This window comes from Lissotriton vulgaris, chromosome 6 (assembly GCF_964263255.1).
Source record: "Lissotriton vulgaris chromosome 6, aLisVul1.2, whole genome shotgun sequence".
Taxonomy (NCBI): Eukaryota; Metazoa; Chordata; class Amphibia; order Caudata; family Salamandridae; genus Lissotriton; species Lissotriton vulgaris.
This window is the reverse complement of record NC_141694.1, coordinates 181,254,108-181,276,654: the sequence shown is the minus strand read 5'-3', so window position 1 is coordinate 181,276,654 and position 22,547 is coordinate 181,254,108. Positions and strand designations below refer to the sequence as shown.

General features: G+C 47.4%; 1 protein-coding gene across 2 annotated transcripts in view; it reads left to right on the top strand.

The window, feature by feature from the left end:
* LOC147706986 (cytochrome P450 2K1-like) overlaps positions 1 to 22,547 on the top strand; it is a 636,943-nt gene that overhangs the window by 608,168 nt on the left and 6,228 nt on the right. For both annotated transcript variants that reach the window (XM_086926218.1, XM_086926219.1), the window contains one exon: positions 9,245 to 9,386. In XM_086926218.1, the coding sequence (XP_086782344.1) occupies positions 9,245 to 9,386 (142 nt within the window). The remainder of the gene's footprint in view (positions 1 to 9,244; positions 9,387 to 22,547) is intronic.

Here is a 22,547-nt window from a genome sequence, read left to right as displayed (position 1 = left end):
CTTACCCCATCCTACGCAATCCTATGCATGCACATAATCCTGATGTTCCACATTCTCTCCTTCCAAAATCTGATATGGATTCCGTCTATCAAACGTATTTCGTTCGTCCTGGCCACGGCCCCTCTCCTCAACCTGTCTGCGATCACCTCCTCCACCTCTCATTCCAGTATAACCTCCTCTAGACCTTCCACTACCTCGCCCACGCTGACTACGCTGTTCACGAAGTACCGGACAATCGTCGGCCCAATGCCCAAACTGCTTACAATAAGCACACTGATCCTCCGCAATGTCCGTACGCCCATACGATGCGTTACCTCCACCCCGTCTACCTCTCTCATTCCCTCTACCCTGTGTTCCCCGAACCTGCGCCAACATCACCTTCGTTTTCAATTCCTTCGTCTTTTTCTCTACATTTTCTTTAGCCTCCACTTCCTGCCGCTCATAATACTGAGCCATAGTTAACAAGGACGCAGGGGTCGCCGTGGCCCAGGAACTCTCACTCGACTTCAATCGCTTTGCAATCTCTGGTAGGAGATTAGCCACATACTTATCTACAAACAAATGCCGACCCGTATCGTCAGTTAAAGATTGACCACTGTAATCATGAAATGCCTCCTCAAAGCGTGTAAAGAAATCTGAGACTGTTTCATCTGGTTTCTGCTTGCACGACGTTAACATGGTCCAATCTATCTTTTTGGCAGGAACAAGCGTTTTCAATTTATGCAAAATAGCTGCCGGAAGATCTAGAATTAGCTGACAAGGCTTACATGCTGGTTCTCTATCTAAATCTGCAGCATTTATCTCTTTCCAGGTCCCCCCCAAAATCGTTTCGTCATTAGTTTTACGAATTTGCCTCCACATATCAGGTGGTAAAATTAGCCCAAAGAACAAATCTATATCTACAAGGGTCATCACACAAGACGATATAGCCCCCTCTACCCCCTCATAGAATGCCGCTGGGTTCTTTCGGAGATCAGGTAAAGAGTTTTTCAGTGCCATAACATCTGCCCTATTCCATGGCGTATATACCCAATTGTACACAAAATACCCTTTCGCATCCTTCGACAACTTATCATCATCCGTACCTTCCCCTTTTGGTGGAACATACAAAGGCGCCGCTTCACGCATAGGCATAACATGCAACACAGAGCTCTTATCTGAACCACGAAGAGAACACTCCTTAACCGCCTCATCATTTCCCGGCTCAGACTCCTTTTGCCTCCGTTTCCGTTCCTGTCGCAAATGGGTTGTCTCATCCCGCAGCGCGATCAAATGCTTGAACAGGTCATCAACATCTGTAAGATCAAAATCACCTTTAGCTAAATTCTCACGATACACCGACAAAACTTTAGGCTCTAACGTATCAGAAAACTCACGATATGCGCTTACAACTTCATCCGCTAGGCTGGACAAAAAATACATTAATTCAAGATCCGACCACCCCGTTTTCTCTGATATCAATTGATCCTGAGTAACACTATGCTTATTCACTTTGCGAGCCCAACTACGTAAATGAGCGGACCTCTCCGCGGTAAACCTGAGAGCCGATACCCCCTTCTTGCCCAACTTATCCCGTCCGTCATCATCATAATCCACAGCTGGAGCCGTCGGCGTAACGTACGGAGGCGGTGACCGATCTAACAAAGAGAAATCATCAATTTCATTATTAAGGACAGGATAAAGTGGTCGGCGAATAGGAAATTGACCAGTCATTAGCAATTTACGCTCCCGTTCCTCCCTTTCTTTCTTCTCCTGAGCCTCCTTCTCCTCCAGCTGTAAAGCCTTATCCCGAGCAGCCTTGCGCTGCTCTTTGTCCGCCAAGGCAATCTCACGCTTCATTCGTTCACGCGCCGCTTTCTCCCACATTCGCACACAATCAAACATGTTTTGTCTAGACCTGCGTTGAAACATACATTGCTCTACAAATTGTATTTTACTCAAATCGTATGACCCGTGTAGGGGCCATTGCAATTCGGGATCGGCCTTAGTGTACTTATGCCATAATTTACTGTACATAATTGGGGGAAGGCCAAACTTAATATACATCTCCCTATTTGGTGTTCCCTCTGGGGGAGCCGGCTGTGATTCCGCTAACCTAATTGAGGTACCATCTCCTAAACAACACATTCCCCGGAGTGTACTGAAAACAGGCATGTTCAAAGAGTATCACGAAAGCGTGACACCGGACCAAATGGCACTTACAATTCTCCACACGATTGTGCCGCTCAAAGGAAAAAACAAAGTTAGAGAAACATCTCTACATGCCTGCCTATGTGAAGTGCACTACACATATAAGTTCAAAGATCACAAATTCAAAATGTTAGCTAACTCAAATCGTAGTTCATAGAATTCGGCAAGCGTCCTCACCGATCACAAAGCACAGATTTTCAGTAAGCGTCCGAAGACTACCTTACCGAACACAATTCATAGGACTTCAGTAAGCGTCCGAAGACTACCTTACCGAACACAAAGCTTACCAAATACTCAACTGTCCAGGTTCCAACTGCCAAGGTCTTGTAAGCCAAATCAGCCAAACGGCACTCTCTCAGTGATGCGGACACTTCGAAAACTCAGTCGGAGACCGGCGCCACCTGGAAGGTCAGATCGGAAGGAAAGGAAAAAACACCGTGGCAGCCAAGACTCGGGTCACTCGTGGCAGCGCGCGCCCATGGCGGATTTCCAAGCCTTCGTCACGACCTCTCCTTCGGGCATCCGAGTCGCCGATGAGTCCCTTCGTGGTCGCCAATTGAAGTATTGCGGGGTTCCCAAGGCCTACACGCTCCAGAGATTACCCACTCACACACAAGAACTGTTGGCACGGAAACTGTAAAATGCAAAGAACAAGTTTATTAAGACCCCATGGGGTGGTGGTACACTCAAACAGCACCCTTCGGTAATGCAAGAGGTATCACACCGAACACCGGTGTGACCCCGTTTATATACAATTTTGGGGCAATAAAAGATAGGCGGCACAAGTTAAGACACAGTTTTAGAGACATATATGGTCATGTTTTAGAACACTGCCAGCTCATTGGTGGGTTTCAAACCCGCTGGTCAGTTAGCGGCACATTCCTGAGGGTTTACGGGTCAGTAAGAACTGCGCATGTGTGGCTTGACCAACACAAAAAATAGCCTGTTGCTGGGCAGATGGAGTGGTCAGTGGAACGGACAAAGGACTAAAGGGCACGTCGGCCACGAGGCCGCTCATGGTCTAAAATGGCCGCTGCAACATTCAAAATGGCGTTTATCGTATATAGCCAAGTTAAGGAGGACAACGTGTAGGTTTAGCTAATCGCTAATCCAAGCGGGCCAATTACGACAGTGGTGCGGGCGCGAGATGTGCTGGGACTCTTGGGAGACTGAGTCCAGCCCTTCTGCTCGCAGCCCTCAGCCCTGATTGCACCCACAACAGCAGCTCCTAGGTGCAGCAAGCGCCCCTCGGCGAAGCGGGACCCGCGCAGCGGGTACCGCAAGGTGTGAAGTTGAAGAGACAGTCCGTAGGTCCACACTGGCAGAGACAGGCTCGAAAAGGTCTTGATTTAGTAAAAATCCATAGTCTGTAGTGATCAGTTGGTTGCTCTCATAGCAGAAGCGTCCAGAGCTCTTTTTGTACATCATGCTTCCTGGAACAGGACGTTGTTCACAACAATTTCTCTAATCCTGCACTTGACCCTACTAAGTTCAGTGAGGATCCACTTTAGCACTCCTGATGCTAGCATTTTATCAGTCTGCTTCTGGTTTTTGCACAGGGAATCCCTTCAGAAAAGATTGCTACTACTTCATTGCAGTGACTCATTGATAACGGCGTTTCTACAATCAGTTTGAAGAATCATGCTCAAAATCTCCTCATGGTCCTTTCAGATGAGGATTCAGATGGAAAGAGGAAAAATTAAGCCATTCATGACAACTGACACTCAAATCACCAAAAGTATGTGCCACTGGCTGATCAAAAAGTTAATGATGCTCCCAACAGAGCACTACCTGAAGGAAGCCAACACATTTCCACAAACTATGTATGCTGTCCTGTGAGTTGATCCAATATATGAATGACATTCCAATAAAGTTTCGGTGGGTGCAGGCTTACCATTATCCCGTTTCTATCTAGTAACTTCTACTTATTTACTTGGACTGTAGTAAACACCTAAAACTGTCTTGCCAGCTGTAAAAAAGTACTTTGTGATCTGAATGGCTTAAAGTGATTGTTAAGACTTAAAAAAGTACTTCTGCTTCAGCCTCGATTGTAAATATTCCATGGGGAGGATCACAAAGACCTTAAAGAAGCTTCATCTGAGACCGTGGTGCAGCTATGCCTTTAGATGTTTGGGTTCATGAAAAGATCCAGGACAGGAATTGGTATTTCTCATGTGTAATATCAGATGAGTGATTCCAGAGTCTTGTGCTGGGGGCTCCTACAAGTGGTCCCAGTCTGTACTCAGCACAAATGGCAGCTTCAAGCAGAGGCAAAATATGTTGGGTGCCCAGAGGACCTGTTCTTTCCACCAGTCTTGGCATACAAGCCCCCTTTAACACATGACTGCTAAGGCAATTCCACTCCTGTGCTGGAAATTGTTATAGTCCATAGATCATGATGAGCTCAGCTCGTCATGAGCACACGACCAGTGTACTGCATGACGAGCTGAGCTCGTCATGAGCAGCGAAGGGGTTAAATGAGTAGATGGTTGTTCAGGTGTTATGCTGCACCTCTAGCTTCCGCTCTACGCTTCTTGCACCCGGTCACAGTGCATGCCTGTACACATGCAAAAATAATTTGATTTCACGGGTAGTTTGGTTTTCCAAACTGTGAAAATGGCCTTTTTTATGCAGTGGGTTGCTGTTAAGGCTAGCTTGATGGAATTCGGACCTCAGGCAACTTAATTGGCATGATCCAAAGTAGAGCTGACAATTTTCCTTCTGGGTTGCCTGTTATCAAGATAGCACAGCCATGTAAGTAGTTCCAGTCACAAACCACTGGAGATCTGCTGGTGGCTGCTCAATTATGTTTACTTGAGTGGCAAAAGTGCATTATCATGCATGTGGAAAGCGACAGAGACTGATAATGTGGGAGGCACAGTATGGTCAATGCGATGGGGGCATTGTTTTTTTTACCTTGTGTGACAGATTGTGCTCTATCATGGAAAGAGACAAAGAGGATTTTGTTATCTTCTGAAGGATGATCCATGCAGACCAGTGAAGGACTTTTATGACGCAGTTGTCAATGCTTTGCAGGACCAAGCTTCCAAGATGGCCTCACACACTAACAAAAGGGCCTGTTGGTAAGTCAATAGCACTGAGCTCTTCTCTCTTACTTCACATCATGAACTATCTGCAAGCACACATCTGGCAACCTTGCAGGATAAAAATACAAGAATATCGCCATGACAGGATCTGCGGGCTAAACATTAACAAGACTTCCGAAATGTTTAGATTTCTTGGGGCTGATTTCGAGTTGGGGAGGCAGAGGTATGTTGGAGTACTTTACTCCCACGAGACCGAGGGTCCCCTTCCCACTACATTAATTGAGTTGCCCAACAGCCATGCGTCATGGCGGTTCCTGTCAATATGTTAACATTTTCACAAACTATATAATCAAAATGATGAAACTGTCCATCAAACCTTCAACATGATTCTAGTTTTCCAATAACAACATTTCAAAGCGTATTTTCTTGTTTTTAATATAAAACGAATTTCCGCGGGGGCTGGGGAGGGGGTCATTTAAATGTTTTCACTGTTCCTTACCACCACGTTTTTCATTACACTATGGGAGTGTAAAACTGGCCTTTCGCCAGTTCACTCAAAATTGGGCATGTGGTTAATTGGCCAAACCCAGACGGCCCTTATTCTGTCAGCTAGTCGGAGGAGTATGTCAACGATGGAGATGGAGTAGTCTACGTCACTGACATATTGAAGTGCACTTGTCTCAAGATTGGGCTGGCGGACCTTCAGTTTGGCAGAGAGGGTACTCTGTTACTATTGTGATGGAGTACCCTCATCAAATGGTGAATATTGTCATTCTTATTGCAGTTCCCACATACAAGATGCTCAGTTGAAGGAGATCCAGAACAGTTCATTTTTCAGGCACTTCATGAATTTCATGACTTCAGCTCTGCTCTGAGACTTGAGATCAGAGTTTTTCACAGTTTAGAGCCGTGAACTCCAAGGGTTATGCCATCATGTTCAATCTGAGTGAATGCGCTTCGGGTAATGAGATGTGCAGATGCTGAGTATGGGATCCTTTTAGAATGTAATGAAGTGTCATTCTTTGTAGGTTTCGCGGGCATTACTCTTATTAGTCCTTTAATACCATATACCGTATTTAATCTTGTTCCTGGCATTTACTGGGAGCAGTTGGAAAGCTTTCAGGACTTGCTTGTTGTGGTGACTCCTCTTAGGGTTCAGACAGACTGTGGCTGCCTCATTTTTAAATTTGCATTCTGACAAATATATTTTTGGAAGGTCAGTCTACAGCTTAGTGCAGTATTCTACCCTTGTCATCACTCATCACCATGGCTTTTGTCAACTGTACTAGTGATATGGTTAAAGTACAAGGATGCTGTGAAGAAGGGAGAGTTCCAGGTTGATTCTCTTGACCAGTGCATTCATTTTCTTAGGATTCGACGGGAAGCTCTACATCAAAATGAGTCACTAATTCCTGGAATTCAAATCAGTGAGGGGTTGGACAATCAAATGAGCACAGTTACTTTCTGTTCCAGAGAACACCATTCTTTTAGTCTTGCTTCTATTCAGATTAGGGATGTTTTTACTCCTACAGATGAGTATGTGATTCAGCTACAAGGAGATGTCTGTAGAAATGTTTTCATCTGGAGATAGATTTGAGTATTATCAGTGTACATGTGTAGTTTCATTTTATGTTGGCCTAGGTGTTGAACCATTAGTCTTACATAAAGAACATGCTAGATAATGAACCTTGTGGTACTGTAACAGCCGGATTCTCGGACCAGATAGGATCACCTCCTCAGAGCACCTCCAACCCAGCCGGAACGTAACCACCTCCCTCCTCAGGACCCATCTATCCAGGCACCTGGGTACCTACCTGAGGATGGGGAACTCGCAATATACAAGCTCATATCATCAGAAACACCACTAAATCTATAGGGATTACTAGGAATACTCACTGATTACTAAGGACGTCCATGCCCTACACCACACTCATACCTCATAGTCTCGCGACCACATGGGTCCAGACTAATCTAGCCTGGGGCAGTTCTGATTATTTACCATTATACACTGACCACAGTCAGTGCTCGCTCGGCACCTCCGCAATCCTGCGTGCCTACACACTGGTCTGCAGCCCTAGTGCTCTCTTCCTCACAGCCCGGTCCACAATCCGGCGGACCTAAGCACTGGTGTCCCCCCCAGTGTTCTCTAACTCACAGCCCGATCCGCAATCCGGCGGATCTAAGCACCAGTCTCCCACCTGGTGTTCTCATTAACGCCGCTTACCAACGACGATCACTCTCCTATGAATACCTTCAGCTCTCTCTCTCTCTCTATGTTGGGAAGTTTCTCTCACTATTCACTAAAGGTTCACTACTACAATAATATTATGGAATGGCTAAATTGCCTAGTGTATAACTTTTTCCCTAGCTCAAGGGTTCCTCTCTCTTCCTAATTATTCAGTGGCTACTTACCTGATCAGAGGCAGCATCTGTTCTGGCTGTAACACCTGACTAGAAGGAAAGGTTACCTGCGCTTTAAGAACAAGAGACACACACTGTATGCAAACGTTATTCCCTGATTTAAGCGCTCCTACTCCCTTTTGATCCATCAGTTGCTATATATATAACAACTGGTTAGAAGAAAGGTTAGCTCTATCATAAGAACAACACATGCACACTGGTTCACTAAGAACTGGGGTACCTTTATTACAATAACAATAGAATGGGAATAGACACATACACAGATCTGCGGGGTCTCTGTAACTAACAGGAACTGTAACACACTGCTGAAAGAAAAAGGATTAGACATACAATAGCCTAGGGAATGAAGACAAGATTAAGGTGTAAGTGTAAAGCAGACTAGTTCAGACTACCTCACCTATTAGAAGGAATGTTTCTCTCTCTCTCTGGTGGGATCAGGGCTCTCTCTCTCTCCCTCCGTCACCACAGCTTTACTCCTCTGGCTCAACTGCTTCAGCTGGCAGCTTCAACTCCTCCATCTGCTTTAATGCATTCTGATAAACTGGCAGCCCCAGCTGATAGTTCCAACCATGTTCATATGACTGCTCTCTCCAGCTTCAGCAATCATCTGCCTTCTTTCTCCATTCCAGAAAACCAATTGAACTGAACTATACTCTTCAGCTCCAGCAACCATTCTACTCTTCACTCTTCAAGAACCAAACTGACCACTCCTCCTCTCCTGCAATTCGCAAATATGGAATCCTCTCCCCTCATGGAAATTTCCAACAGAGGGCTGCCTCCCACCGAATTCCTGTGCTAGCTCCAGAACTCTCCGCGCAACCGCAGTGGCCATCTGCATGTTACGTCTGGGCCCAAGAGACAAACACATTCTTCCGATAAGAACCAGTCCTGGCTGGTTTTCCCCTAGCGGACAACAGCCTTAACTATAAACATTACCTTTACCCTGCAAGCATCTCAGCTCTGCAGGGATAGAAAGCAAAATGGAGTCTCTCTAGTTCTGGGCCTTGTAGGCCTGAGAAGGATGAAATAACCCTTAGCTCTGTCAGAGTACCTACACAAACCATACCAATATGTAATATAAAGTCAGGACTACAAAGGACACATAATTATGTCAAAGCCAATAGGCAATAGATGGATTAGAGTCAAGAATATAGATCTATCATCATATAACGCAGCTATCCTCTTCTAGGTCTGGAAGAAAGGGCTTAAAAGGGCCAACACAAGGTAAGAATACAGATTATAGATGTTAGCAAGCTTAAAGTCATCATCACTCAGAAATAGAGCCAAAAGCCATGTCAGAACAGGTACACCTCGGCATACTAATTCTAATTGAGAAGATGATTCAACTGACTGTATTTACACTTGCTGACTGAGGATGTAGAGGAAAGATCTTCCAAGTCTAGAATATGTTCAGGAATTCTAGTATGTTCCTCAAGCTCCTCAAACATTATGTTGCAATGGGTTACTGCAGTTGTGTTAATGTAATCCCTATACACCCAGTACCTTAGAGAAGAAGTTCAATCCATATTTAATTTACTGCATACATCTTTCGTTCAATCTAATTAAAAGTTGTTCTTCTTTCATAGGGAACTGCCGTCACTGTTCTCTTGGCATCCGTCCTACAAGACGAGGCTCATTTTGAAAAGCCAAAGGAGTTTTATCCTCAACATTTCCTTGACTCAGAAGGAAAGTTTGTGAAGAAAGAAGCGTTCATGCCTTTCTCAGCAGGTAAGATACATTAAATACATTTATCTTCCTGTCCACCAGAGCTGGAATAAGTGCTAATGCGTGGTGTTGTATGAAATACAATTAGTGTTCTTTCTTTGTCATTTAGAACTGTCAAACGCAGAATTGTATGTGTAGTGAATATTCAGGTTTACGAAAGCCACCAGATAATGACGAACAGTCTGTACATTATCTTATACATTGAGACAACACGTTCCATTCAGAAATAATTGTGTTTACAACATTATGCATCCAGTCTCAGATTGGATGTCAACCACCTATAACGACATGGTTCAACTCATAATCAGTTAAGCATGTTAATAAATAATTAATCACACATGAACCCACAAAAGTATATAGGTGGGATAATACTAGTAAATTTGTCATTGTATCGGTACTACTCTCTGTTTAGCATAACACGCATGCAAATCCTCACCCAAAGGAGATGGCTTCCTACATCTAAGTGTTGCTCCTCATCCTGCTCACACAAGTCCAGGATAGGCCTCGTTGAGGCTTTTTTATTCCCCGCTTGTGAGACACTAACTCTTTCTTATTAGTTTAACCCATTTTTATGTGGAGTGATGCTGCTGGTTTTTAGCAATCCTAGAAGGCTATAGCATATGGTGTCCAAAATGCACCAATGGTAAGGAAAGTTAATACCACCCCCGGACTAAAGCACTATTGCATCATTCACAAGTGTGACCAGGCAAACATGACTCCAGGCTTACGACTGTAGCCTGGCTGCTGCATTTCAAAACCTGCAACCGACCTGCCAAAATAAACCTTTTACACAGGAGAAATCCTTGCATGAATATTAATCATTCATCTCTATGTGGGCCTTGTAGCCCAGAAGTCAGAGGTGCCTGGAATTTAAAAGTAGGAGAGGACATGTGGAAATGTAAAGTTAGCAGGTCAGTACGCTGACTAGCATCCAAAGGCTATTTGTACTGTAGCAAGGTTGACTAGCCAATAGAAGAACACTGGGAAGCAATATTAATTAGTTCTGCTGTCTCCGGTTAGGGGTCAGATTGAAAAATGATTATACACCTATTTGTAATATTTATTTAAATCCCAACCTAATGGAGAAGTCAGATTTCTAACAAATATTAGGGAAATGTAACTTTTAGAAAGATACAGATTACCTGTCTAAAGCTCCTGGGGGTTACTTTGCATTAGCCCTTCAACTGTAGCCCATCCAGTGAACAGGACCTTTAGAACAGTGAACATTGCTTCCAGAGCATGAGACAAAGGCCTGGGTGTGGGAAGGTGTTGTTGCTGCCCTTTCTGGAAGAAGAGTTGGGGTCAGCCAAGGAGCGTACTATACTTCAAAGGGGGCTTACCCTTTCATCACAAGCAAATGTTAGGTGGCACCTGGAAAGGTTCTAGTTTCTAGCTTTTGTACTCTCAGTTGTCAGGCACCAGCCCCATTGGGAGGAGGGGTGGAATCTGCCCCCAGAACTACTTTGAAGTAACCAAGGAGGACGGGACTGCTCATGACACTGACCACATATCTATGTGTACACACAGACTCTTAGTCTAGTGGAGAGGTGTGGCTCACTGGTTAGAGGCGGCAGACCCGAGAGCAGAGAACGGCCCGGGACCAGGGTTCGATTCCCGACGCGGCAGGGTCTTGGACCAGGATCAGCGGACTGATAATTCTCGCATCGGTGCCCACTCCGACCAGGGATCACACTCGGCAACTCTGGGCATTAGCTTGCCTCATCTCCACAACAGCCCCACACAAACGTCGTGGATGCCTGGTTTCACCTTGGAGACCCGCAGGAGGGACTATCTCACAGGGAAAGCCAGGACGGGTTCCCCAGCGGTCTATAGCGCTACGAGGCCTGCGGTGCGGGTAGCAGTGCGCTTTACAAGACACAATTTACATTTTTACTCTGCACAAGTAGAGAAGGGTTTCTCCATCTTGGATTTTGAGAGTGAGGGGCTCCTTAGGAAAGACTGTTTTCAGTGGGGCAAATGGGAACTGTTGCAAAAACTGGGTAGAGTGACCTCTGGGAACTTTTACCCCATTGGCTATGGAGGGGTTATAAGTCAACCCATCCTCTAGCGAGTGTCAGGCATAAATGTGGCATCCCCAGGCACACTCTTCAGAACATTGTGGACCTGTAGAAGAACACAAGAAGGAGTGCACCTTTTGTTTGCGACCTATGATGAGTCATAAAGAATTGGACCTACTCCCACTTGTACCAAGGACTATGAAGTGGACTCCCAACATCAGTTGGATGACCTCCTGTGTGGCTACAATGACATAAGAAGCTTCAAGAGGCACAGCTGGCCAGTACTAACTGAACCTGTCTTGCCTCATTTTGGTAGACTGTGGTCCAGTGAATTTTGACATCTAAGCGCTGCCCCCTGTGATGGTTCAAACTGGACTTCTCCTATCTCCTCTAAAAAATTGGTACGTAGACACATTTTGTATTCAAAGCCTTCTAGAGTACTGGGACAAATCACCCCATTCTCTCCACCAAAGGTGAGACCCGACAGAGCTAGGAGATTGTCTACATCAGCAAATCAGGTTCAACAGGCCCTTGAAGAGAAGGTGTCTGGCCTCGGGGTACTCAGCATCAGGTACAGCTGCAGCTTTGTCCTGCTGGACCATTCTAAGCTCTAGAAAAAGAGTAAGTCAAAAGTATCCAACTGGCAACAGAACTTCCCTGGGCATAACATTTGAATTTCTCCTACGATGTTGCCATGAAAACCAACAGCTTCAGCTGAACCCCGTCCAACTCTTATCTGACTTTGTGTGGACGTCCTCGGATACAGCATGCTGCCTTACCTTGCTGAAGGATTTTGACTTCCTGAAAAAGACAAAGTTCCAAGTAAAAACTTCTGACCAGGTCAAACTTGTTTGGTGTATTTGACCCGCGCTTTATTACAGTTGACTTGAAATCGCACCTAGGTGCCCGTCTGCCTTCACCACTGACTAATATTGGCACTTTGAGTTTTAGGGGGCTATTTTTCCCTAAATCCTCAAAAAGCTACATCTCATGTACCACTTATTGGATTTATGCCTTTTTGGTGTCATTTTGTTCATTAAATCATACTTTCTAAATTAGAGAAGGATTTATTTTGTGATTTAGACTTCTCAACAATTTTTGTATTGTAAATACTTTACACATTGTCTTTAAGTTAAGCCTGTCTGTTGTGTGGTTAAGCTCATGTTTAAATTATTGAAGCCCTTAACTGGACCTAACAGGATAGTGACTTTATTACCTGTGGTAGACCCTTATCCCTACAAATATTAAACCACTTTCTGACACTGCCTAGAAGAGCTGTTTTAATTGTTGTACTGTATTTACCAGTGTTATATATACTGCCACAAAACTGACCCTTAACCACAGTGGTAAGCGGTTCATGCCTCCACGAGAAGCTTTAAAAGGCAGTGTGTGCTCTACTGCTGTCTGGTAGCCATCCCATGTCAGAGCTCTCGTCCTCACATGTGCGACTCCTTACACTATTGCTGGTAAAATGAACCTTTTTTCTCCAAGAAAGGTCCCGCGGGTGATCCCTGCTCAGCCTTGAACATTGTCCCCTTCCTAGGCAAGCGGCACTCCATGCATGCACTCCATGGCGAAGCATTCTGCAGCTAGAAAACAGCCTAATTAAGCAGGCTGTGGGTGTAGAGGCCATGGCCTGCAAATCAGCAAGGCAAAATCTGAAAACTTCATTTGTCTTCATTGACTTTTTAGATTGCACATAATATCCTACTAAAATCACGTTGGGGTTTAGGCATGCCAGGCCTTTTTAGACCTGGGTTTGGGGTCACAAGGACAACTATTTTGGCTCAACCAGTATCCTATATTGGATGATCTGTCAGACTGGAGAGGGAAATCTTGTGATCCTCTTGGGCACATATGAGACAGAAAATGTAGCCAAGAGAGTTGATTGGGATTTACTGAGTTACATAGGTACAATATAGTTCCTTGTGATCATCAGAGCTTAGCGAATATACTCAGTTCTAACAAGCATTATTTAGTAGAGTACTGTGCTAAGGGTCTGACCATGGAGACATAGGCACGCAGAATTGCATGGCAAAGTCATGGCCCAATCATACCTGTTAGGCTTGGAAATTAGAATTTTACTCTGCCCGCATTGCTCCAAATATGGATCTTCCAATAAATCTACCCTTTGCAGGGTTCAGTGTTATTTTGGTCTTTGACCTCAGGCCATGCTATTTACAGAAGACCAGATTCTAGTATACAAGAAAGGAAAATCAGCTTCTGCAATTCCTCTGGTCCTTCAAGAAATTATGTGCAGAGAATCATATTCTTATATTAGAGTCTTCCTTTCTGTGTTGAGGTTCTTGAGTACTCATTAACATACACTCCAGTTTTATGTAGTAGTGTGGCTCACTGGTTAGAGGCGGCAGGCCCGAGAGCAGAGGACGGCCCGGGACCAGGGTTCGATTCCCGGTGCAGCCGGTTTCTGGATCAGGGTCAGCGGACTCGATAATTCTCTCGCCTCGAGGGTGCCGCACTTCGGTCAGGGGGGGATCACTCGGCAACTCTGGGCAGTAGCTTGCCTCATCTTCACTAACGGCCCCCAGACCGCGGGATGCCTGGGTCTAAGGGACCATCTCTCAGGGAAGCCAGGAAGGGTTTCGCAGCGGTCGAAGCGTCTTGGGACCCTCCGGGTAAGTAGTGCGCTATATAAATGCCTATACATTACATTACATATGTACATGCATACAGGATATGTAATTTGTGTCCCCCAACATTTCCACGGTAGAAAGAGGAGTACATTACCAATGTACAGCTAGAGTGATTATACTAGAGAGGACATTGGGGGTTCCGGACGGAGACGTCAGAGAGGACCTTCCGCAAGGAGCTGAAACCCCACCTTTTCCCCTCATAGTAGACTAGGGGAGTTTCTCCGAACAGGACATGCTTCTCCCTGAACAGCAATGATGATGCAGGCTTTGTACCGCAGCGCGGGGACACACTAGCCTAGTGTAACCAGGCGCTTTACAAATCGGTTTATTATTATTATTATTTAAAAATAAAACACTCCAGGTAACACATTTTGAAAAACATTTGATTCCAACTCTATAATCCTCTATCGCCAATCACCAGTTTCTTATAACTTTCCAAGCTTGGGGCACTGTGCTCATATAAGTGTCTGCATACATTTTGGTTTAGTGGAGTTAATTAGCTATCCAGAAACATAAAGTCAGCCCTTCATTGCGTTTGGGCCATTGTCTTTTACGAGGGACTCAAGATTTTAACTTGCCACAGCACATGGATGCTGATTTCATAGTCATATTCCTGCTTTTCTGCGTCTGTCTGTAATACCTTCCTCGATTTCTTACCCTCCTCTTCACTGAAAAATGCACCTCCAGCCCTAAGGTATGTAGATGTGAAATAGAGAACCTCATTTGTCTACTCCTTGCCTGTCCACCTTCACCTGCCTGTGGTGCTGGCTTTTTGCATGTCCTATTCTTTAGTGAGAAATGCATCCTGAATCCTATTTATAATACAATATGGTTTTGAGGTACTGACATTTTGATTGTCACTGTTGTGTTTCTAAATTAAATAGAATCTTTTTTTGCAGACTAAATGTGACACTATACCCTACTTATGGTTTTCTTCTTAGATTTGATAGCCCGGTCAGATAACAGAGCAATTCCTTTTCCTTTAGTAGTTTTATCTGCACATATTTTGGCTATTTGGAAGACAAATAAGGCTCCTATTGGAACCTACCATGCTGCCATACACATAGAGTTAATCTCCTTCCTGCCGTATGCTTCGGCAGTACCAACACCATTTCTAAAAGAAAACATTCTGCTTTTTCTGACAACTCTTTCCTGAAACAAATCTGCAAGTGCCTGAATCATTTGACCAAGTCACGCATTCTCTGATTCTAACTGTCCTACTCACACGTTTTCCTACTTTGCCTCATTCCTACAACCATTTATTGCATCTAACATGTGCTTTTTGATAAATATAATGCATGTGTTCCTTTTGCAACTGGTGTAATTATCACCATATTTAAATGACTGGCAAGCACAATTTATAACTTACTACCTCCACCCCAAACTCCTCATTACCTCCTCGTTAGTCTTCCTCGCCACATGACTAACAAAGTGAGCTTCAGCTCCACACCAGAACCCTCCAAAGCAAAACAAGTCATCCTCCCATGCCTCCCATTCCTTCCCAATATGGCCGACCCATTACACTCTGACCTCTATAAGAGGCGGGCCGGCCCAACCCTTGAGCCTGTTTTTTTAGTTCTGCGTGCAGATTCTCCAGAGCATCAGGTAAGTCGGGCGAGGTCCAGCTCCAGAAGGTCCTGGTGCCCTGGGGAGGAGGCCCTGCTCCAGCGGGCTCCCATGCTGGGTTCCCCTCCCCCTTTTCTGGCCCTCGCTCTGCCCCTTGTTGGTTTTGCAGCTCTGCTCTAGCGGGCTCTGGTGGTGATGGGCTCTTGGGGGTTTGTTCTACCCAGAGCCCCCTCCCTTTTATCTTTCTACCCTGCATTAGCAGGCTCTGTGGTTTGAGCCCTGCTGTCTGCGGGCCCAGCCCGGGTGGCTGCGGTCTTCCCTTGTCTTACTGTTTCCCTGGGAGGGGCAAATGTGGGTTTGTTAGCTGCTAGTTATGGCCGCAGCCTCTTTTTCTGCCTGCCGTTGTTCGGGTGTTCGTTTCTTGGCAGTTGAGGGGCAGGCATTTTTGTAGTGCTATGGACTCTATTCTGGGGTCCCGGGTTCTCTCCCTGGCGTCTCCTGGAGTCTCGGTTCCCTTTCAAGGCCGACTCAGCCTGCGGCCATTTCTGCCTTTTCATGTTGCGAGGTGCTTGTGCAGGCGTCTCATTCCCTGTGGCTGCTGTGGGTCTTCTGGGATTCCCTCCCGCTCCCTCGATCATTCCGGCCCTGCTTTAGCGGGCTCTGGGAGTTGGGGGTTTTCCTCGCTTACGGCCATGCACGGGGTCTGCTGGGGGGTTTACCTGGCTTGCCCGGCTCCTGTTGTGGGCTGCTGCCATTGCCTCATTCAGCTTCTGGTCCGTGGTTGCCGTGTTCTCGCCAGTTCCGCTACCACAGGGGTACAGCTTGTGTCTTGAATCCTTGGGTGGCATCGGACCTTGGTGGGATTCTTTCCGGCGCTTTGCGGTCCTTTTGGGGGGCTGTCGCCTTCGTGCTTGTTGCGTCTGTGCTTCCTGTTTGTTGATGGTGTCTTGCGCTCGCGCATGCGCTCCTCATTATTCTACCTTAGCTTCATGGTCGCCATGTCCTGCTGACATTGGGCGTGTGGCGTGTTCAGCTTCTGTGTCTTGTGGGGGTGTATCAGACCGTCTTCATTCTGTGTCTTGGTGTACTTTCGTGTCGGCATTCTAGTCAGTACGGGGTTTCCTTTGTATTGGCATGTTTGTGGTTTCTATGTTCCACAGTTTTCTCCGGTCTGTAAATGTAAATGTAAATGTAGTAGTATTTGTATAACGCCCAAATCGACCCCCGAATGGGTATCTCAGGCACTTGTACGCATACTGCTGTGGAACCCTTCCTGGCTTTTCCCTGTGAAGTGCCCACTCCTGGGCACTCCCAAGGTGCAGCCAGGCATCCTAGCGTTGTTGGGGCCATTGTGGAGAATAAGCAAGCTATTGCCCAGAGTTGCAGAGTGGGACCCATGATTAGAATAGGCACAGGGGCGAGAATGATCAGGTCCGCGGAAATTGAGCCCACGACCCGCCGAATTGAACCCTGGTCCCGGGCTAGACCTCTGCATCAGGGTCTGCAGCTCTAACCATTAAGCCACACTTCTCCACACCTCTCTGTGCACTGGGGTTCGGATCCTGCCATTACCCTCTTGTTTCCCAACGGGTGTATGCTCATGTTTTGCTTTTCAGGGCATTGACTCCAGGTCTTAGTGCTGGCTCTGGGTCTGCGACCGCCCCCCACTGTCTTCCTTCCCAGTGAGGTGGGGTGTGTCACTGGGGCCTGTTCTTAGATCTTGTTTTTCTCTTGGGGGCTCTCACCTATGGACTGCCTCTCTGCCGCGCTGTTGTTGCAGATGCCCTCCTCTCCGGCGGTACATGCAGCAGCCTGATCCTGCTTCTCCGTCCAGGGTGCATGCCTGTGGGTCCCTGTGGTGCCTGCCTATGGGTTCCCGGTGCCCTGGGGTTCTGGGTGGTGGGGAGATTTGGTGTTCCGAGGGGCTGGGGTGTGCATTTCCTCTTTCCGGCTCCTGTCTTCTGCCTCGCGTGCTTGTGTGGCCCTATTGGCTGTTTTTCCGGCGCTTCTTGGGTTTGGCTGTTCGTCCCCTACTGTTCCTGTTGGCATGGCTCGCCGGTTTGGATTGTGTCTGTTCTTGTCTCCCGCTTGTGCTTTCGGGGTGTCGCATTGTGGTTTTGGTTCTTGCTGTCCTTTTGGGGCCTCAGTTGTGGGGCCATCTTTTGCCTCTCCTCGCGCCTTGGGTGGCCTTTATCTCAGGATCATGGATTGCCGCCCTGCTGTCCTCTGTTTTCGATTTGGGTCTCACCTGCTCATGCCTGGTGGCAGTTATTCATTGAGTTGCCCACTGCCTTTTGTTGGCGTTTGCTGTGTCGGGTCAGTGTTTCGGCTCGCCCCTCGGCAGCGGTTGGTCGTTGGCCAGTGCTTGATCGTGGTTTGCTGTCCCCCTGGCCTGTCTTTCGGGTCCTCCCGTGTTCGGCTGGGTCCTGTCCCCCTTCCTCTCATGGTCTTGGCCTGTTTCGTGTGGTGGCCTAGGGTTCTGTTTCCGGGCGCTCCCCCTGGGTTTGTCCTCTGCCCCACTGGTTTCTGGTCCCGTATGGGTCCCATGGTTGCGGGTTCTGGTGTTGCTTTCAGCTTCTACCTGCAGATCCTATGGGCTACCTGGTCCTGTGGTTTTGTGGTTGGTCTTATTCTTCTGTGGCGCAGGCTCACACAGGACTGGGGTTCGGCTCCCGCCTACATTTTACTCTGTTTCCTTGTGGGTGCCTTCGGTTCTCCCGGTGGTCCCCTTGTCCCTCGGTATACGTTTGACCGTTGGTTGCACCCCGTGGAGTTGGGCCGGTATGGGTTAGTGGTTGGTGGTGCCCACTTCTTCCCACTTCTTCTGGGTTGCGGGCAGGGCACTCACTTTCCACCTCTCCCTGCCGGCAGTTAGTCCTGCGGTCTTCTTTTTCTGGTGTCCCTTTCCCCGGTGTTTGTGGCCTTTTTTGACCTCTGGGACTGGGGCTGGGGCTGGGGCTGGGGCTTTGGTTTCCGATTTTGGCATGATTGGTGTCTACCTTGGACTTCCTGGTGCTGTGGGCTATGTCTCCTGTGGAGCCCATGTCTTGTGTGTGTTTTGGCTCCTCGTCTTCGGACTCTTCCTTATTGGGCCAGTGTTCTGCCTTCTGTCACCCATTCCTTGGCTTGTCTGGAATTTGCACCAGTTTGGCCCTGGCTCTGCTGGAGTTTCTTGTTGCTCTCCTGGGCGGTTTCTCCCCTGCTTCTTGCTCCGGGGGGTTTGTGGCGTTAGCCACTGTTGCCTTTTTTTTGCACAGTGGTGCTATCCTTGCCTGGGTCTCTTTTATTCTGTTTGGCCCCCGGTGTTGGCTCTTCGGCCTTCTTTTCCGGGCTGCCAGCTTTTGCGCTTTCCTTGGGTCCTTTTGCTTCCATGGGTTCTGGGCTTGTTTTGCCTGGACAGGGCGTTTCTCCTGTTGGTGGTGCTTGTTTGGGGGTTTCTCTAGTGGCGTTTGCTGCTGCGGTTGGTGGCCTTGGGAACTGTTGCTCAGTGGTCCGTGTTTTGCCTCTGTGGGCGCAGGTTTTGCCTCCTGTCCCTGCTTTCTAGTTTTCCCTTGGTGGTTTTGGTTCCCGGCGGTGCTTTTGGGTGTCCGTGGGGTGCTGGAACTCCCTGTTCTCCTCTCCCAGGCGTGGCCCTGTGCTTCCGATGTGGATTTGTTTCCTCTTCTGTTTCGTCCCTGGTTTTGGGGTCCTGGGGCCTGCTGGCTCAGGTGGCTCCCTGGGAGTGTTGGCATGGCTCAGGCTCATTTTGCCCGGCTCCGCTGTCCTTCTCTCCTTGGGTGTTTTTCTGCCTGTGGCTTTTCCTCCCGGTGCGCTCCTGGTCCTCTTGGTTCTTCGTTTTTCAGCTGGGCCGGGTCTGGTTCTTGGCTGGCTATGTGGCCGCCGGGGTCATGGCTTCAGCGGCTCGCTTCCTTCTTGTGGTACGTTGCTGGGTCCGTTTTTGGCTTAGTCCCTGTACGGGGCGAACTTGCTCCTCCGTGCTGCGTTCCTCCCCCTGCCGGACTCTATGTGCTTCTTCTACATGGTGGCCTCTGGTGGATGTTCACTTCCTTATGGGTGGCTTGGCCTTGGGCCTGGTCCCTTCCACTCTTCGGGCTCCATGGGCGGCTTTGTGGGTTTTCCGCTTTTCGCTGTTGGCCGGTTGGGTTCCCTTGGTGTTCGGGTATCTTCGGTGTCGTTTCTGCCATCTTCCTGGGTCTATTTAGCTTTGTGCATCCTGATTCCTATCCTTGGTGTCACATTTCCTTCTGGGGGGTCGTTGTGTGACTGGGGTCTGTGTCCCGCCTGTTTTTTCCTTGCGGGTTGGGTTGTGGTGCCCTGTTTTTCTTGGGTTGTTCGGTTGACGTGCTGGTTTCCTTTGCATCCCTATCCATTCTTGCAGCCCCTGCCAGTCTGTTCGATTGCATCTGGTTCCGCTCCCCCATTCCTCTGGTGGTTTCGGCTCTTTCGCGGTTGGTGGTCCACCGTGCGTTGTTCCTGTGTTTCTATTGGACTATGTCTCTTTTCTGCTGTGGCTTTTTGTTGGGTCACTGTGGTGGTCTGTATGGGCTGTGGCGCCCCTCTCATTTTTGGCTGCCCTTTGGGCAGTCTTGGTGCATTTGGACCGGCTTGCTGCTTTCTGTTCGGGGGCATGTTTTGCGGTTGCTTTTGGCTCCATGCGGTCTGGTGCCGTGCCTTCGCTGCCCTCCTTCGTTCTTGGTTGGGGCACGTTTTTTTGGCAGCACTTTTTGGACCAGGGGTCTGTGTTTTTCGGCTCTCCCGGTGTCTTCTGTCCCGGGCTGGTTCTTCCTGCTCGTGGTTGTCTCTCTTGGGTGGTTCTTCCACTCTTCTGGCCTGTTGGGTTTGTGCTCTTCCTTGGGGTTCCCATTCTGGTCCATTGGTTTCTTGTGAGTTTCCATGATGCCGCTCGGCTTTGGTTTATGCTCACTTTGTTAGTCATGTGGCGAGGAAGACTAACGAGAAGGTAATGCCCCGGTGGCTTACCGGTAATCTTCATTACTCCGAGTATAGTCTTCCTCGCCACATGAGTTCACATCTCTCACTCCCTGTCTGGCTATCGGCTTCATGTTTTTCTGCTTGGTATTTCAGGCTGAAGGGTTGGGCCGGACCCGCCTCTTATAGAGGTCAGAGTGTAATGGGTCGGCCATATTGGGAAGGGATGGGAGGCATGGGAGGCTGACTTGTTTTGCTTTGGAGGGTTCTGGTGTGGAGCTGAAGCTCACTTTTTTAGTCATGTGGTGAGGAAGACTGTACTCGGAGTAATGAAGATTACCGGTAAATAACCGGGGCAAAAATCTCTACGGACAAAGAAATCTTCCAACTCTACCCTCCTACACTTCTGATACCTGTGATATCACTTGTATTTTACCATACCAGCTACAGAGCCCTCAGACTTCCAAGGCTCTACTCTGCTGAACCTATTTATTTAATCACTTCTTCAAATTCTGTAACTCCCCCTCGTGTACAGATCTGCTGTGGTCTTGTCACTTGTGGCAATAGCATAATACACACCTCTCTTTCCTGTCAAAGATGAGGGTTGAGAAGGTCTGTTAAGTATTCCTCTTGATTGATAGGAAATGGAGACTCTTCCAGACTCCTGCAAAAACAACAATTGATGGACAGAATGCAGAACAATGTCATACATTCACCCCAGTACAGAGATTTGAGCCTAAATCCACCGTTTTTTTGCACTCCACACCACCCCAGTTCAGACATATGCAAATCAGCCTTGACCCTGTGCCTCATGGGAACAGTCCAGCCCGAACTGCCAAGCTATGTCTTTCCTGGACCGGAATCAAGCATCCTAGGACCGGTTTCTGGCTATCAGCCGTCTTCAGACGGGATAGCTTGACTCCAGTGGTGTGGAGAGCATGGGACTCACGTCTGAGCATACCCATTCCACTCGAGGTGACAAATGCAAAAACAACAATTAATGGACAGAATGCAGAACAATGTCATACATTCATCCCAGTACAGAGATCTGGGCCTAAATCCATCTTTTTTTGCACTCCACACCACCCCAGTTCAGACATGGCCATATGCAAATCAGCCTTGACTCTGTGCCTCATGGGAACAGTCCAGCCCGAACTGCCAAGCCATGTCTTTCCTGGACCGGAATCAAGCATCCTAGGTCCAGTTTCTGGCTATCAGCCGTCTTCAGCCAGGATAGCTTGACTCCAGTGGCGTGGAGAGCATGGGACTCACGTCTGAGCATACCCATCCCACTCGGGGTGACAAATGCAAAAACAACAATTGATGGACAGAATGCAGAACAATGTCATACATTCACCCCAGTACAGAGATCTGGGCCTAAATCCATCGTTTTTTTGCACTCCACACCACCCCAGTTCAGACTCTTCCAGACTCCTCCAGGAATCAACATTTCTGTCCAGAAACAGGTAGTATACTCGAAAGGTTTCATGTGTCTCCAGAAGAGGATTCCTTTTAGGAGGAAAAAGCAAAAATTCCCCCTAGCAATCTGTCTATGCTTTAATAAGGATAGTGTACAATTCAGAAGTAGATAAGCTAAGCATCAAGCTCTACCTGATGACAGAGAAGGAGAAGGAGGACATCTAGTAGATGTTGAATGTATTGCTCCCATTCTCCAGCTCAGTATCCCAACTCCATTTTGTCACCAGAATTGTAGAACGAATAGTTTGTAACCATCTCACAATGTAGCTATCCCCTAACAATCTGTTCAATATTTTGCACTTTGAAACCATTCTCTCAACTCCACAGAAACTGCACTCTGACACTTAGCAAACTTTACCACATTGGCACACCATAGACAACTTTTGCCACTCTTATGCTGCATATTGTCTCTGCTATTTTTGACACTGTTGATTGCTCCAATTTATATACTTCCTATATACACTGTGAATCACAGTCTTTGCCGCAATTAATGTGCATTTACCTCTCTGACCTTTCCT